General features: G+C 38.0%; 1 protein-coding gene across 2 annotated transcripts; it reads right to left on the bottom strand.

The window, feature by feature from the left end:
• Positions 1–1,357: 1,357 nt before the first annotated feature.
• LOC309368521 (uncharacterized protein) lies at positions 1,358–12,687 on the bottom strand. Of its 2 annotated transcripts, none has more exons than XM_081908634.1 (7): positions 12,540–12,687; positions 11,577–12,114; positions 10,674–10,881; positions 8,938–9,063; positions 6,987–7,146; positions 4,418–4,654; positions 1,358–1,836 (listed from the first exon to the last, which is right to left on the bottom strand). In XM_081908634.1, exons 2-7 carry the CDS (start codon positions 11,649–11,651, stop codon positions 1,779–1,781), a joined length of 864 nt encoding a protein of 287 aa, XP_081764760.1. In that variant the 5' UTR covers positions 11,652–12,114; positions 12,540–12,687; the 3' UTR covers positions 1,358–1,778. The 2 variants fall into 2 exon arrangements, with proteins under 2 accessions (XP_081764760.1, XP_081764759.1); XM_081908633.1 differs by having other exon boundaries at positions 11,577–11,752; positions 12,540–12,686.
• Positions 12,688–12,694: the final 7 nt, after the last annotated feature.

Below are 12,694 nucleotides of genomic sequence, written 5' to 3'. Positions count from 1 at the left end.
GTCATCTACTCTATCAGCTTCATGCGGATTCTTTCTCCATAAGTAACTGCTGTATTATACATTCTAACCCGAAAATCAGTACCTATCTTGTTTGGTGACTACATTAAACTTGGATCTCCACCGTGAAGAAAAAAAAAGGTATTTTGGTCTTGTCAGTTTCCAGTGAACCTGTGGAACTCCAAAAAAGTCAAAATTAGGTACCTGGTTATCAATGGTGTCTCATTGTTTATGAACATCAGAAGTTTTTGAATTATAGTTGCTAAAGGAATTCTTGCATTTAATATCCAATGCAGATATTTCACATTTGATCATGCATGGGAGTTACATAAAGGTATCTATATCAAATTCCTAGGTTGTTGCAGAAAGAATAAATTTGGTTGCTAGATAAGAAATGACACCTTAACCATTAAAAACTCTTGCTTTGTAATCTTCAGGGTTCCACATTTCAGTCACAAGGTGCAACTAAGCACACCATCAGCTGCTTCTATAGGTTGCTAGCTAACATTTCAGCATGGCTGAGATCCAGAGTGAGCTAAAGGATCTTGCCCTCTTTAGCAAAAATCTGCTCCCTCAGGCTGTATCCTTAACTATTCTGTCTTACACAGGAACCAAAGCCAAGGCACTATTACCATAAAATCATTTTAGATTCAGTGTTTGCCGTGAGAACTTACTTGCAGGTAGTTTTGGACAGGGCAGAGGGTAACTTAGATCAGTGTTTTCCAACCTTGGGCCTCCAGCTGTTTTTGAACTACAATTCCCATCATCCCTGACCACTAGTCTTGCTAGCTAGGGATGATGGGAGTTGTAGACCAAAAACAGCTGGAGGCCCAAGGTTGGGAAACACTGACTTAGATAATGTTAATATGAGTAGTGCAAGGGAGGCCTGAAGTTAATCAGCTGGGGCTGTTTCAGGTGCCTTGTTTTTTTGTCTCCCTTAGGTAATATAAGCCCAGTGCCTTGCCTATGATCTGAGCTGAAGCACAAGAGCCAAAGGACTCTTAGCTACGGCTGGGCAAAATCCTTGTTTATAATACTTGGAGCTGCTATTGTTGCCATTTTATGATGTCACTTCACTATTTCATCATAGATTCAGCAGGTCCAAGTACCAGTTCAAGCCAAGTGATGAATTAGGAGCTTGGTAGATAAAATATATGTAATCATGTCTTTTGAACCTATGGCTGATAAATATCAAATTCCAAACAATGTAAGCTAGGTCCATTTTTACTACCAGTGAATAATAAATTCTCATGCCTAGTCAGATATACCAGCTCCTTCGTACTTAGGTGGACTTTTCTATTACTACTGCTATCAGGAAAAGGTTCCAACTCTTGCCAGGCACTCTGTTATGACAACTGTATCTGCAGTTATGATTGCATATTTTTCCTAATGGAAAATCATGGAAATCACTTCAGCTGTTTTTGTTTACCACTTTGTTCATGTGTTTCCATTCTCTGTAAAAACATGTAAGCAATCATAAGCTTGATTGCTCTACATGGAAAGGAAAATAAACTGTTTTAAATCAGTTCATTGGGGGAATTCATACCTATTATGACTTGAGTCCAGATGTTTGCTGTTTGCATTTTCAGTAATAGTACAACTAGTTTTATTTTACAAAAAAATACAATACTATAAAATGCTCAAATACAACTTGATAAAAATGGAAGAAATACACTGATGAACAGAGTTCTAAACACTTTGTTTCTTCTTTGCAGCAGAAGCACAATATATTGGAAGGCTTTAAAGTCCATGCATTCATTGTTCAGGATGTAGTGGAATCGTTATTCCCAGGCAATAATGATTTTGCTGAAGTTAACAAAAACTCCTTTTTTAGGGGCACTGGAAAACAAATTTTGAAAGTCAGTAATGTGGATATGGTTCTTTGACATGACTTTTTATGACATAAAGTTAACTAACCAACAAGAGTTACAAACTCAATTTACTCAAGTTACTTCGATGGTCATGCAAACAGAAATCTGCTGCTGGACAGTGTTTTCTGTTTGGATTCTTAAAGGCCACAATTTAAAGACAACAAAGACATTTTTGCATGACAGGGGGAAAATGCACAATTTTCTGTTAGTGGGAAACCCTTTACCAGGACCAGCACTATCTTTTAATTGTGACTTTAGTCTCTCCCTCTCTCTCTCTCTCTCCCCCCCCCCCGCCCATAGGATGGAATATCTTTGCTGTTGAGGATAGTTTCTATTTCACCACTTTATCACGTATACTCTGGGAGATACAATAGTGGAGATGTATACTGTAGCACTAGTAGAGACAGGAAAAAATAAATTGAGGAAAGGGTCAAGAAATGATAAGGCATTGCTGAAAGTAGATATCAGGGTTATTTGAGGGGATAAACGCTCCCTGCACTGAAGTTACAGCCATTGCTCAGGCAGTAAAGCTAGTATTAAAATTTTGAAGAGCACAGCATGGTTCAGACTTGGAATGGAGATACAAATTGCTAGAGATGGCCAATATGGTGCCCTCTAGGTGCTGGACTACAGCTCAGCAGGGATGCTGAGAGTTGTAGCTTAGCAACATCTGGAAAGCACTATTTTGGCTATTCCTGTTATAGGTTGTAGTTAATAGGCGATACATGCACTGTTCCAGTCACACAAAACTCTGACGTTTCCAGCAATTTAAAAGCACTCGTTTTTTACGTACTAGTTTTGTCCCCACAAACTCTGGGAGAGACTCCAGGAAAGCAAAGCCAGCTCATGTGAAGCTAATGTTTTGAAAAATGCACAAGCAAGAATACACACAACTCAGCTACTTCTTAATTATTTTAAGTTATGAAAAAGCAAGGCGCAAGCCACCATGCTTCCCTGAACTTGAAAATATTAAACTAATATGGATTTTGGAGTTTTAGTTGGCCTAGCAAATGCATTGCCCTAATACTGATTATGGAGAATGTGAGTTCATTTTACATCCCCCACAGAAGCCACTGGCAGGCTTAATCTAGTCTGGAGGAGTTCTGCAAACATTTATGCAGTCTGAAGAAAAACGAGAGGGTTCATGCACTTGCAAATTTCAGCAACTTCTGCCAAAAAGAAGGAAAAGTAATTTTTAGATTTACCATGAGAATGAATTTGTTTTATACAAAGTGCCTCTGAACCCAAAGCACAGACTGAAGTGGAAAGAATATATATATATATATATATAGTCGTTTAGTCGTGTCCGACTCTTCGTGACCCCAAGGACCAGAGCGGGCCAGGCACTTCTGTCTTCATATAATATATATATATATGCACAAATATAAGGTGAATCTTGGGCTCATGCACACACCTCGTGTTTATAGAGCTACTTTGAACTATAGAATTTCTGAGTGCAAGCTTTTCTCTCTAGTGATGCACAAAGCAATTTCTTCTTTAGAATTTTCATAATGTCCATTATATAAAGGAAGCTCTCAGACATTTATAATACATAGATATAAAATAATTGATTGGAGGCAGAAAGTGGGCAGAAACAGGCATATATAGAGTGCCAGGAAAACATCACATTTTCAGGATTTTTCTCCTACATCCATTGCAATGCTTAATAGCACCAGTAAAACTTTTATTTATTTATTTATTTATTACCCACTTCACCAGACAGACACAGGATGAGATACAAACAGTTTAAAGTGAATTACAATCACAAAGAGAGTGGGTTCTAGAAATATGTAATAATGCATAATGAAGGTGCCAGACACCTCTGTAGGGAGGGAATTCCAAAACTCTCACAATTATGGGAGGGAAACATTTAATACCTTGTAGTTGATGGTGTAAAGCATTTACACATGTTTTAAGTTGCAAATGGTGCATTTACAAAGCTCTGTGAGAATAATGCTTTTTAAATGTTTGATAACAGCATATTAATTTGCCATCACTCCAAATTAGGAGTACAAGGCATGGTTACTGTTTGATAAAGTGCAAAAAAATATATGTGAAATTCTAGTCTTGATGAGATGGTGACACAGGATTTCCCACATACTTGGCTTTTTCCATCTCTTGCACACCAGTTTTTACAGATGGGAGGATGCAAGGTACTTGCGTTTACACTGATATCAATGCTTAACACAATTTGCTGCAGACAGTAGCTAAATCCTGAAGCTCTCATCAATAAAAAGTGAACTTACTGCTATTGTTAGTTACTATCCTAATTGTAAGGAGCATGCCATGAACCCTGTCTTCACCAGTAATATATTCAATTGAGTAGTATAGCTTTTGTAATGTTGTATTTTGTGCAATACTTCAAAACCACAAACTTGCCAACACACATTTGTGATCCATTAGTGGTTGCATATTATGCATGGTAAAGGTAAAATGTTGAACAAGAAAACTGTGAAATTGCTTTATTTCTGCCCCTGGGGAAAATTGGGTTCGGGGTGGGAAGGGAAGATCTCAAATATACTATTGCTAGATAGAAGAGTAAACTTTACCAAAGAAAGTAGCGTGTTCCTTGAAAAGTTCCATCATGCCTTCCTATTTGATCCCCTTCCAGCTCTATTCCAAGGTAGTCTTCTTCTCTCCCCAAAAGTGGTCCCAAATACTTAACAGTTCCCTTGCTGATTTTTCCTGCTGGGCATGAAAATTTCACTAGGTTTCCAACTTTCAAGTCTGTAACATTCCTGGGTGCAAATGGTCGTCTTGATAGTGCCGCCTTATCTAGATGAATCCTGGGATAAAAAGTTGTAGAAAATCAATAGCTTTCCTTTGAAAGACGTAAGAGTCCTTTTTTTTTTTTTTTTTTGGTACTCCAGCACAACTTTATTATTCAGACTCTTCGTGATAACCAAAGAATCCTACATATCTTATGAACAAACTAGACATGACAGGGGAAACTTGGGACCGAATTTCCCAACAACTTTTTGAAGAAACAAAATTGGATTGGGCCATGTTGCTGAGTGTTTACCCTCACAATTCCATTTCCTTCAGTCAGGCCCCCCTACCCCCAAGCTAATGTTAATTTGTAGGAAGGGCAAGGATTGACACCTATATTGTTCCCATCTTCTTCCCATTCTGGGGATAATCACAGTTCTATAAATATTTAAATAGGAGAAATGCCCATGGGGGGGAAAGATGGGTACAATATGGGTGCCCATATTTTTCTCTCCTCTTCTTCACAGCTTCACTGGATGGTATTTATATCGGTGAAATGACATGCAAGAAAATGGTTACACTCCTCTCCCATAGTGCTGTGGTTCTTGTACAATTTGTGGACCCACACTGCTGCTTTAAAGTGTATAAAAATACCTGAGATGTGATCACAGATCTCTCACATCATGTCTACTTTGGCCCTTACAGGTACCTGATAAAAACAGTGGTTTTCCTTGAACTTATATGCACTCTAACACTGCATTCTCATTGCAACTTAAGTAAAAGAGCCGTGATATTTTTTTTGTGTGGGGGGTAACAATAACATCTATTCAAATTCTTTATTCTAACAATATGTGGGAATTTTCATGCACAAAATTAGGGGACAGCTGGCTGCTATTTGGACTGCAGAAGAAACAAGACACAGCCCTGCTATTCTGATGTAAGCCACAGCTCTGATGTTACAGGGAAGTTGCAAGAAAAATCTTTTATGCAGCAGGTTCTTTCACCTTCAACCAGTGGTAGCTGCTGTACACATTTTAACAAAATCAAACTCCTTTCTTGGCAAAACTTACTCTGTGTTTTAAACGGTAATGATAAATGAAAGAGACTGAGGACAAGCTACTTCATTTGTCTCTAGGAAAGCAAGGAATTCATTATTATCCTTGTAAAGGATTAGGGAATCACTGCAGTATTTGTGGAAGATTTGGATTTAGGTTTGTCCATGCCTCTCTTTAATAGCATTATAGAAGGTCTTTTTAACAACACTGCAGGACAGATAAGAAAGGTAAAGGAGGAGGCAGAGATCTAAAATGCTACCTGCTGTATGTGGGCCATGGAAGGGTCCTGGTCAGACATAGAATATTGGACAGAAATAGAATATTGTTTTAAAATGTTTTTATTCTGTGGTTTTGCCATAGGATCACCAGGTTTAATGAAGGCTGGGATAGAAATGAAATAGATTTTCACTGTACATAGCTTTGTCTTTTTCATGTGGAAATTGCAGAAATAAAGGGCCATATTCCCTCGTGGCCAACTTTTCAAAGCCTGCATTCACATGGTGTTAGGTCCAAAGGCAAAAGTGGGTGCAGCAATGGAAACAATGCTTTATAAAATGTGACACATTCCAAACACACAAAGCCAAAGGCTTCTGCATGCACAGGCCCCTCTCTATTGCACCAAGCAGGCAAGCAAGGGGCATTAGCACAACTCAAGGGCACATTCCACTCCAGCAGAATTACTCAGAGGGCGTGGAGTAGGGCTGGTGAGGTGTGTGACCTAGGGAGAGTCCTGAAGGGTTAGGGGTCCCCCTCCCCTGTGCTAAAGAGAATATTTGGTGGTGATCTTTTCCTGTCATTTGTAATGTTAAAACCATCATGCAGTAGGCTTGGATTGAGATTTAGGTATGTTTTAGTGCCTATCTTGGTTTTGGCTTACTTAGCATTAAGGGACCCCCTATGCTACTGCTTCCCCTCCTATTCAGTGGTTTTGCTGTGGCAATCAGTGTACCCACAGTTGTCAATGCAACACCTGCCACTCATTCAGTTCCACATAGTTCTCACAGCCCTACCTTTCTGAAGTGAGCCTAGCTTTATAGCCATAAATTGAAACAATCCTAGCTGTCGCATCTTGGAGTGCACAGAAGATCATGATTGATCTCATCTAATGTGCTGGCTGACATCTATACACAATCAAGCAAAGGGGAAAGTCAGTCCTTGATCTTATGATGAGCTCAAGCCCAGCAGACATGTTTCTGTGCTTTCCTGCTTTAGCTAGACTGTTGCTGAAGAGTTACTTGACCTCTTTGCATTCATTAAGTTGGCAGTACTACACAGTGTGGGGTCTCAACCTTTTTCTTTACAGCAGAAAACTACATTTACAACACAATCATATTCATGTCCATTCAATTCTTACCTGTTTGGATAATATTTATTGCAAGTGTCCACTTGAGAGACACCACTCGAAGATGAACTTGAGATGTTTTGATCATAGTTCTCATGACTTGTTTGATTGTGTTGAGTAATGCAAGGGAAGTTGCTGCTGCTCGCCTCTGTTACCTCTTCAGATGCATCATCTTGATTTAAAAAAAAAAAATTACACTGCAGATGTCTGATCTCCCTGGAGACCAAGAGATGTGACGATAGACTGCTCTGCCTCCTTTCTTTTAGCAAATGTTTGTGCCACTGGGGAAGTGGTAATTCTGCATTGATTTGTTTTGGATGTTGTATGTGATGCCAATAAAAGGTTTACGAAATACGATTAAAAAAACATTAAAAAGCTGCTCGAAAATTTGGGTCAAATCTAGTTGCAAGGTTTTGTTCAAGGATGCCCAACTCAAATAGGTAATGTGGAACCAGTTCCCTACCAACAGATGCTCAGGGAATATTCTATAATTTTGTGTGCAAAAAACTAAAAAACCTTATCTCACCTCAGATACTTAAGTTGTAAAATTCTAGATATTTATCCTGGAAACCATTAAAGTGCATCAATCCATGGTTTGTTTGGTTGTTGTTGTTTTTTTAAAAAATGCTAGAACACTGTAATTTGCATAGCCTGCTCCAGTGCACTCAGTTTGATCAAACATCTCTTTACTTGCCACACTTCTTGAACCATATCGCTAATTTGAAAGGGGACAAGGGGAGAGACACTGATGTGGCCTCAGTCATTGGCTAGTCATAGCCCTGGAGATGTCATTGGACGTATTGGGGATTCTTGAAGGCCCTGATAAACTCCCCGGGGCTAAAGGTTTGACTTTCCTGGTTATTTCTGTGCTCTTGGAAAAATGATATGGAGTTGCCAAAAGCACATTCATTCAAATAATAAGATATACCACTACAGATATATTGTGACAACTCCAAGGATGAAAATAATAGTTAAATCTATTGGTCAGATAAGAATAGATAAGATAAGAATGGTCAGATAAGATAACCCTGAGATAATCTTCTGAGGCCCTTCTTCATGTGCCTCCTCCACAACAGGTCCAGAGGGTGGCAACACAAGAACGGGCCTTCTCTGCAGTGGCTTCCCATCTGTGAAATGCTCTCCCCAGCGAAGTTTGCCTGGTGCCTTCATTATACAACTTTAGGCGCCAGGCAAAAACATTCCTCTTTAACCAGGCCTTTGGTTCATTTGATTGACATCCTATGCCCTTTTACAAATATGGTGTGTGTGTGTGTTACTGGGTTGTTGTTTTATTTTGATTATGTACTTTATGGTTTTATATTCCTGCAGGTATATGGCAGTATATAAATTCTAATTCTAATTCTAATAATAATAATAATAATAATAATAATAATAATAATAATAATAATATTGGACTCCCAGCTCCAAGGTTAGTCTTTTCTTCAGTTGTCTGTCTGAATGCCTTTATGATAATGTAAAATCCTTACATAGCCATCACATTTTGTGGCTGTTTTGCCAGTACTGAAAACAGTATGTTGACCAATGTTCCTTTCCCCCATATTGGACGAATGCAGGGAGTCTACACTTTTGAGGTTCTTAATTTATCCCAATCCAATAAAGCATGCAGATGCATTACTAAAATCAATAACACCCAAGCTCAGAATTTTTCCTATATTCTGGGTCCACTGAAATCTGGCATGTTTTGTGTGGAAAGGCCATAAAGAATAATGAATAATATCCAAAGCAAGGAATGTTTGGAGGAAGTATTTCACAACTCTAAGCAGCCAAATAGATCTTACTTTTCACTGACTGCATAAAAAGAAAGCTGAAAACAGAAAACCAATTAAGTGATTTTTCTTTCCATATGAAGATTCATGGGAACATGCAGTATACTTTTTTATTCTTTTCTGTGCTAACAAGGCAAAATGAGAAGATGTGCAATTGCATATTTTAATTACCATACCTTTTAAGTCTCTGTTTTCTTTTGCTAGCCCTGTGTCACAGTATCCAGAAATCAGAAATTCTGTAGATTCACTATTTATGGATGATGGGGAAGAAGCATTTTTCCTAGAATGTTCTTGTAACTTTTCTAGATAAAAATAAAAGCCTTGCTTATTATCAAATTCTGCTTAGATGTTTTATATATTATAAAGCAATAATATTTCACTCAGTCAATCTTTTTAAATCACTGTTGATGCAGTCTATTAAAACTAAACTATTTTTTTATTAAGCACTGATGCTTTAATTATTAAAATGATGTATTTTCAAAAAGTGAAATGTCTTTTCCGTTTGTTGGTTGAATGTCTTCTGAAAGAGCAACTTCCTGCTTTATTATTAGTATTTTAAATTAAGATGTGAGAAATACACTTTGGCTTTAGTATAGCTGGGAACAGAATTGTCTTACTTATCACAGATGCCACATTTAAAATAAAATGTAATCAAATGAGTAACATTAGATACTCATTGGAAGAACTTAATGTAAAATAAATATACAAACTGCTGCTAGTTGCACTGATCTTCAAGCACTTTTAGTTTTAAGAAAGCTATTTTATAGCTATTTGTCATGATTCAGCATTGCTGTGACCGCAGTAGAAAGTTGAAGTCCCTTTTCTGTAGTGCTGGATCTCTTTTTGCTAACCATCAACTCTGACAGTATTAATTACCTGTTGAGGGTTAATCACCTTTACAGTTAATCAACAAATACCTCTTCTGGCATTTCGAATTCCAATAAAGATTTGTTTTGGTGAATTTCACTGTGGTAGTATTGGTGTTAATGTTATAGCTTTGCCTCGGATAATTTATAAAATACTTGGGATAATTGTTGAGGGTATAAAGATGTACCTAATGACTAGAGACAAGATCTTTTAAAATGAAAACAGTCATTTTGGGCACAAACACAGAGGAAACCCAGAATGATGAGGTGATGTGTATCTCAGACCTTTCTCTCCATGATAGGATTCATATTGAAGTTGGTGGTTGAAATCAAGTTCATTGTCACTATATCTTCAGTGATGATGATGATGATGATTGAAAACCTGTTAAATGCACTTTATCCTCTTAAGAAACCCCAGGACCAGGTCTATCTGATTGCATGGCGAGTAGCAACTATTTTTTATACATCAGCCAGCGCACAATAGTGATGGATAGGGGCCTGTTATAGTCAGTCTTCCTCCTGTATTAGTTACATTGCAGTGGACACATGATGAACCCATGCAGAAGAATGGGCTCAATGAGCAGTGGTGTAGCATGAGTTGCCAGCGCCCAGGGCCACACAGAGAGGGGGTGGGAGTGAGGGAAACGGACAGAGTATGCATGCACATTCAACTGACTAATGGCATCTGCATCGCCCAGAAGATCACAGCTGCAAAGACAAGAAGAGTCGTTCCATTGTCTGCAGAGGTCACTTCCTAGTTTGCACAGAGGAGCCATTTTCAACAGAGCCCAGTGATGGAACTGTGAATTGAGGCAGCTGTATTGAGGTGTTGAAATTTTGTGCCCCTAATAATTATGCACCTGGGACAACTGCCCCTGTGCCTGCCCATGCTATGCTACTGCCATGAAGCTCTGCTATAAAGTCATTGCTCAAAAGTAACTGGTGTTAATGTTGTTAATGAGATGTCTTTGCTGGAGCAACATACTGGGCTGTTTACTGATCATCGTAAGAACCCAAGCAATATACCATAATGGTGGTTCCTTTACCATCCTGTTTGCCAGCAACTGTATGCACGATCCATTCATATTTCCTCTTTACATCCCATAGCTCTTCTTTCATCCTGTGGTTTTCCTCATTCAGCTGGTGGCCGATTTCCCTCAGTCTCCTGGACTCAGCTCTTAGCTCACAAATCTCTTCATGCAAGGTCTGCTCATAAGTGTCTACTGGATCATGTCTGGTGTGCATCCTATTGATCTTTAGAGGGGGAAGAATTAGTTTAAACTGTGTTTTGATTCTTGATCATGAAGGAGGAAAGCAATAAAGAGTAGAAATCAACATATAAGAAATCAATTGTTTAAAGCATAACTGATCACTTCTGAACTGCTGTAATTCCCAGGTTGCTTAAAGTTTTGCCTAATGGATTATATTCATGTGCAGAGAAATTGCACAATGCACCCTACCTGGTCCTGTGCCAATGCAGACTGCAGGACAGGTTCTTATGTTTGAATTTCCTATGTAAAAATAAATTATAAGTCACATAAAATATTGCATGTCGCTTAGAGTTGCCGTGGCAAAGTAAGTGAACAACAAATTTAATAAACAAACAAACCAAACATGCAAGTAAAAAGACCAGAACTCTTTCTCTTCTGTGGTACTTTTTCTGCATGCAGTGAGTTTATCATTCTTTACAGCATGGTTTAGCAGTGAATGTGTAAAATATGCAATTATTTTATAAAACATTTAGGAGACAAATGCATACTAAGAATGTTTAAGCTCACAGTTGTAGGCATAAAACAAATGAATATCACCCATTGACTAATTATAGCTTTGGTTACTGTTTGATACATGATTAAATATATATTACCTGTCTTCTATCCCACTTAAAGAAAAACACAGGTTTAAAATTAAAGTATATAAGTTATAATAAAGGATTGTCTCAGACCCCTTACCATTTTCTTCAGATTAAGATTTTCTTCTTTAGAGTCTGCTAACTTCTGCATATAGTCAGATTTTAATTGAGCCATTTCATTCTTCAGTTGTGAAATCTCCTCATCTGCTTTTGCTAGCTCTAAGACCGCAGTCTCATTGGCTTCTTGAAGATCGGTGATCTGGCTTTTAAGGTTTACTGTGTATCAATATGCAAAAATATTCAGTATGCATCGTCTAGTCACATTTAAGGCCTATTGTGCTTAAGACTTTAATGCAAGATACACTTACCTGGGGAGTAAGTCTCACTGAGCTTATTTCTCAGTAGTGCATAGGATTGCAACTCTCCTACTGAAATAAAAGGGACTTCAAAATACTTAACTTGCCTCCCAGGACTACACTTGTTTCTCAGAATGAATTAAAAGTGTGCATAAAAATACAGCCTTGATTGAATGGTGCCTAGTATTTGTAGAGGCATAGGATACGCACTTTGCGCAAAAGACTCATGCACTACAGGGGTCGAACCAGATGACCCTCAGTGTCCCCTCCAACTCTGCAATTCTACGACTTTGACTTTGAGTAAAGTTTTTGGGGGAAATTGTACAGCTTGAAATGGTTTGGGGTGGAAAGTTTGTTTACTTGAGTGCATTTAGAGATTTTAGCGGGGAAGGGGGAAATAATGCATTAAGCTGATGCTTAAATTTATTGCCATAGTGTTGGCTGTTTGTAGCCAGTGTTAACCAATCAGTTGTGGCATTGTAGTGGTGCCGATAACCTGAACACTCATCCTATAATACTTAGAAGGAGTAGAACATGGTTTCAAGGTTTTTCTAAAATGCTATTTGAACTTTCACAGAAATTAGTAAATGTGGATCATCATGTGGACTGATGCATATAAAAACCAATTAGCACACATTCAAATGGAAATTAAAATAAAGGCACTGAATGTTGAATGATGAAATTAACAAGCCTACATGACTTCATACCAATCTGTTGCTGTAGAATTCCGGGAGAGTTGCATTCAAATTTTGGCAGGCTACAAGTTGACAGCTCTTCTTTAAGAAATTCTATCTCCTTAAAAAAAAAAAATGCATTAGTTTGTTCATTTGAAACATTCCAGTTTCAAAAAACACATGTTTTA

Source organism: Podarcis melisellensis, assembly GCF_964234715.1.
Source record: "Podarcis melisellensis genome assembly, chromosome: 4".
NCBI classification, from domain to species: domain Eukaryota; kingdom Metazoa; phylum Chordata; class Lepidosauria; order Squamata; family Lacertidae; genus Podarcis; species Podarcis melisellensis.
This window is presented reverse-complemented; position numbering and strand designations above follow the sequence as displayed.

What these genes read in the sequence shown, in the direction of transcription:
- LOC309368521 (XM_081908634.1), bottom strand. Translation starts at nt 11,651, where the DNA reads ATGGCTCAATTAAAATCTGACTATATGCAGAAGTTAGCAGACTCTAAA. An exon ending in AGAAAACAGAGACTTAAAAG is followed by an intron (nt 7,147 to 8,937) that starts GTATGGTAATTA and finishes TTTTAAATCAAG; the next exon opens with ATGATGCATCTGAAGAGGTA. An exon ending in AATAAATATTATCCAAACAG is followed by an intron (nt 4,655 to 6,986) that starts GTAAGAATTGAA and finishes TTTTTATCCCAG; the next exon opens with GATTCATCTAGATAAGGCGG.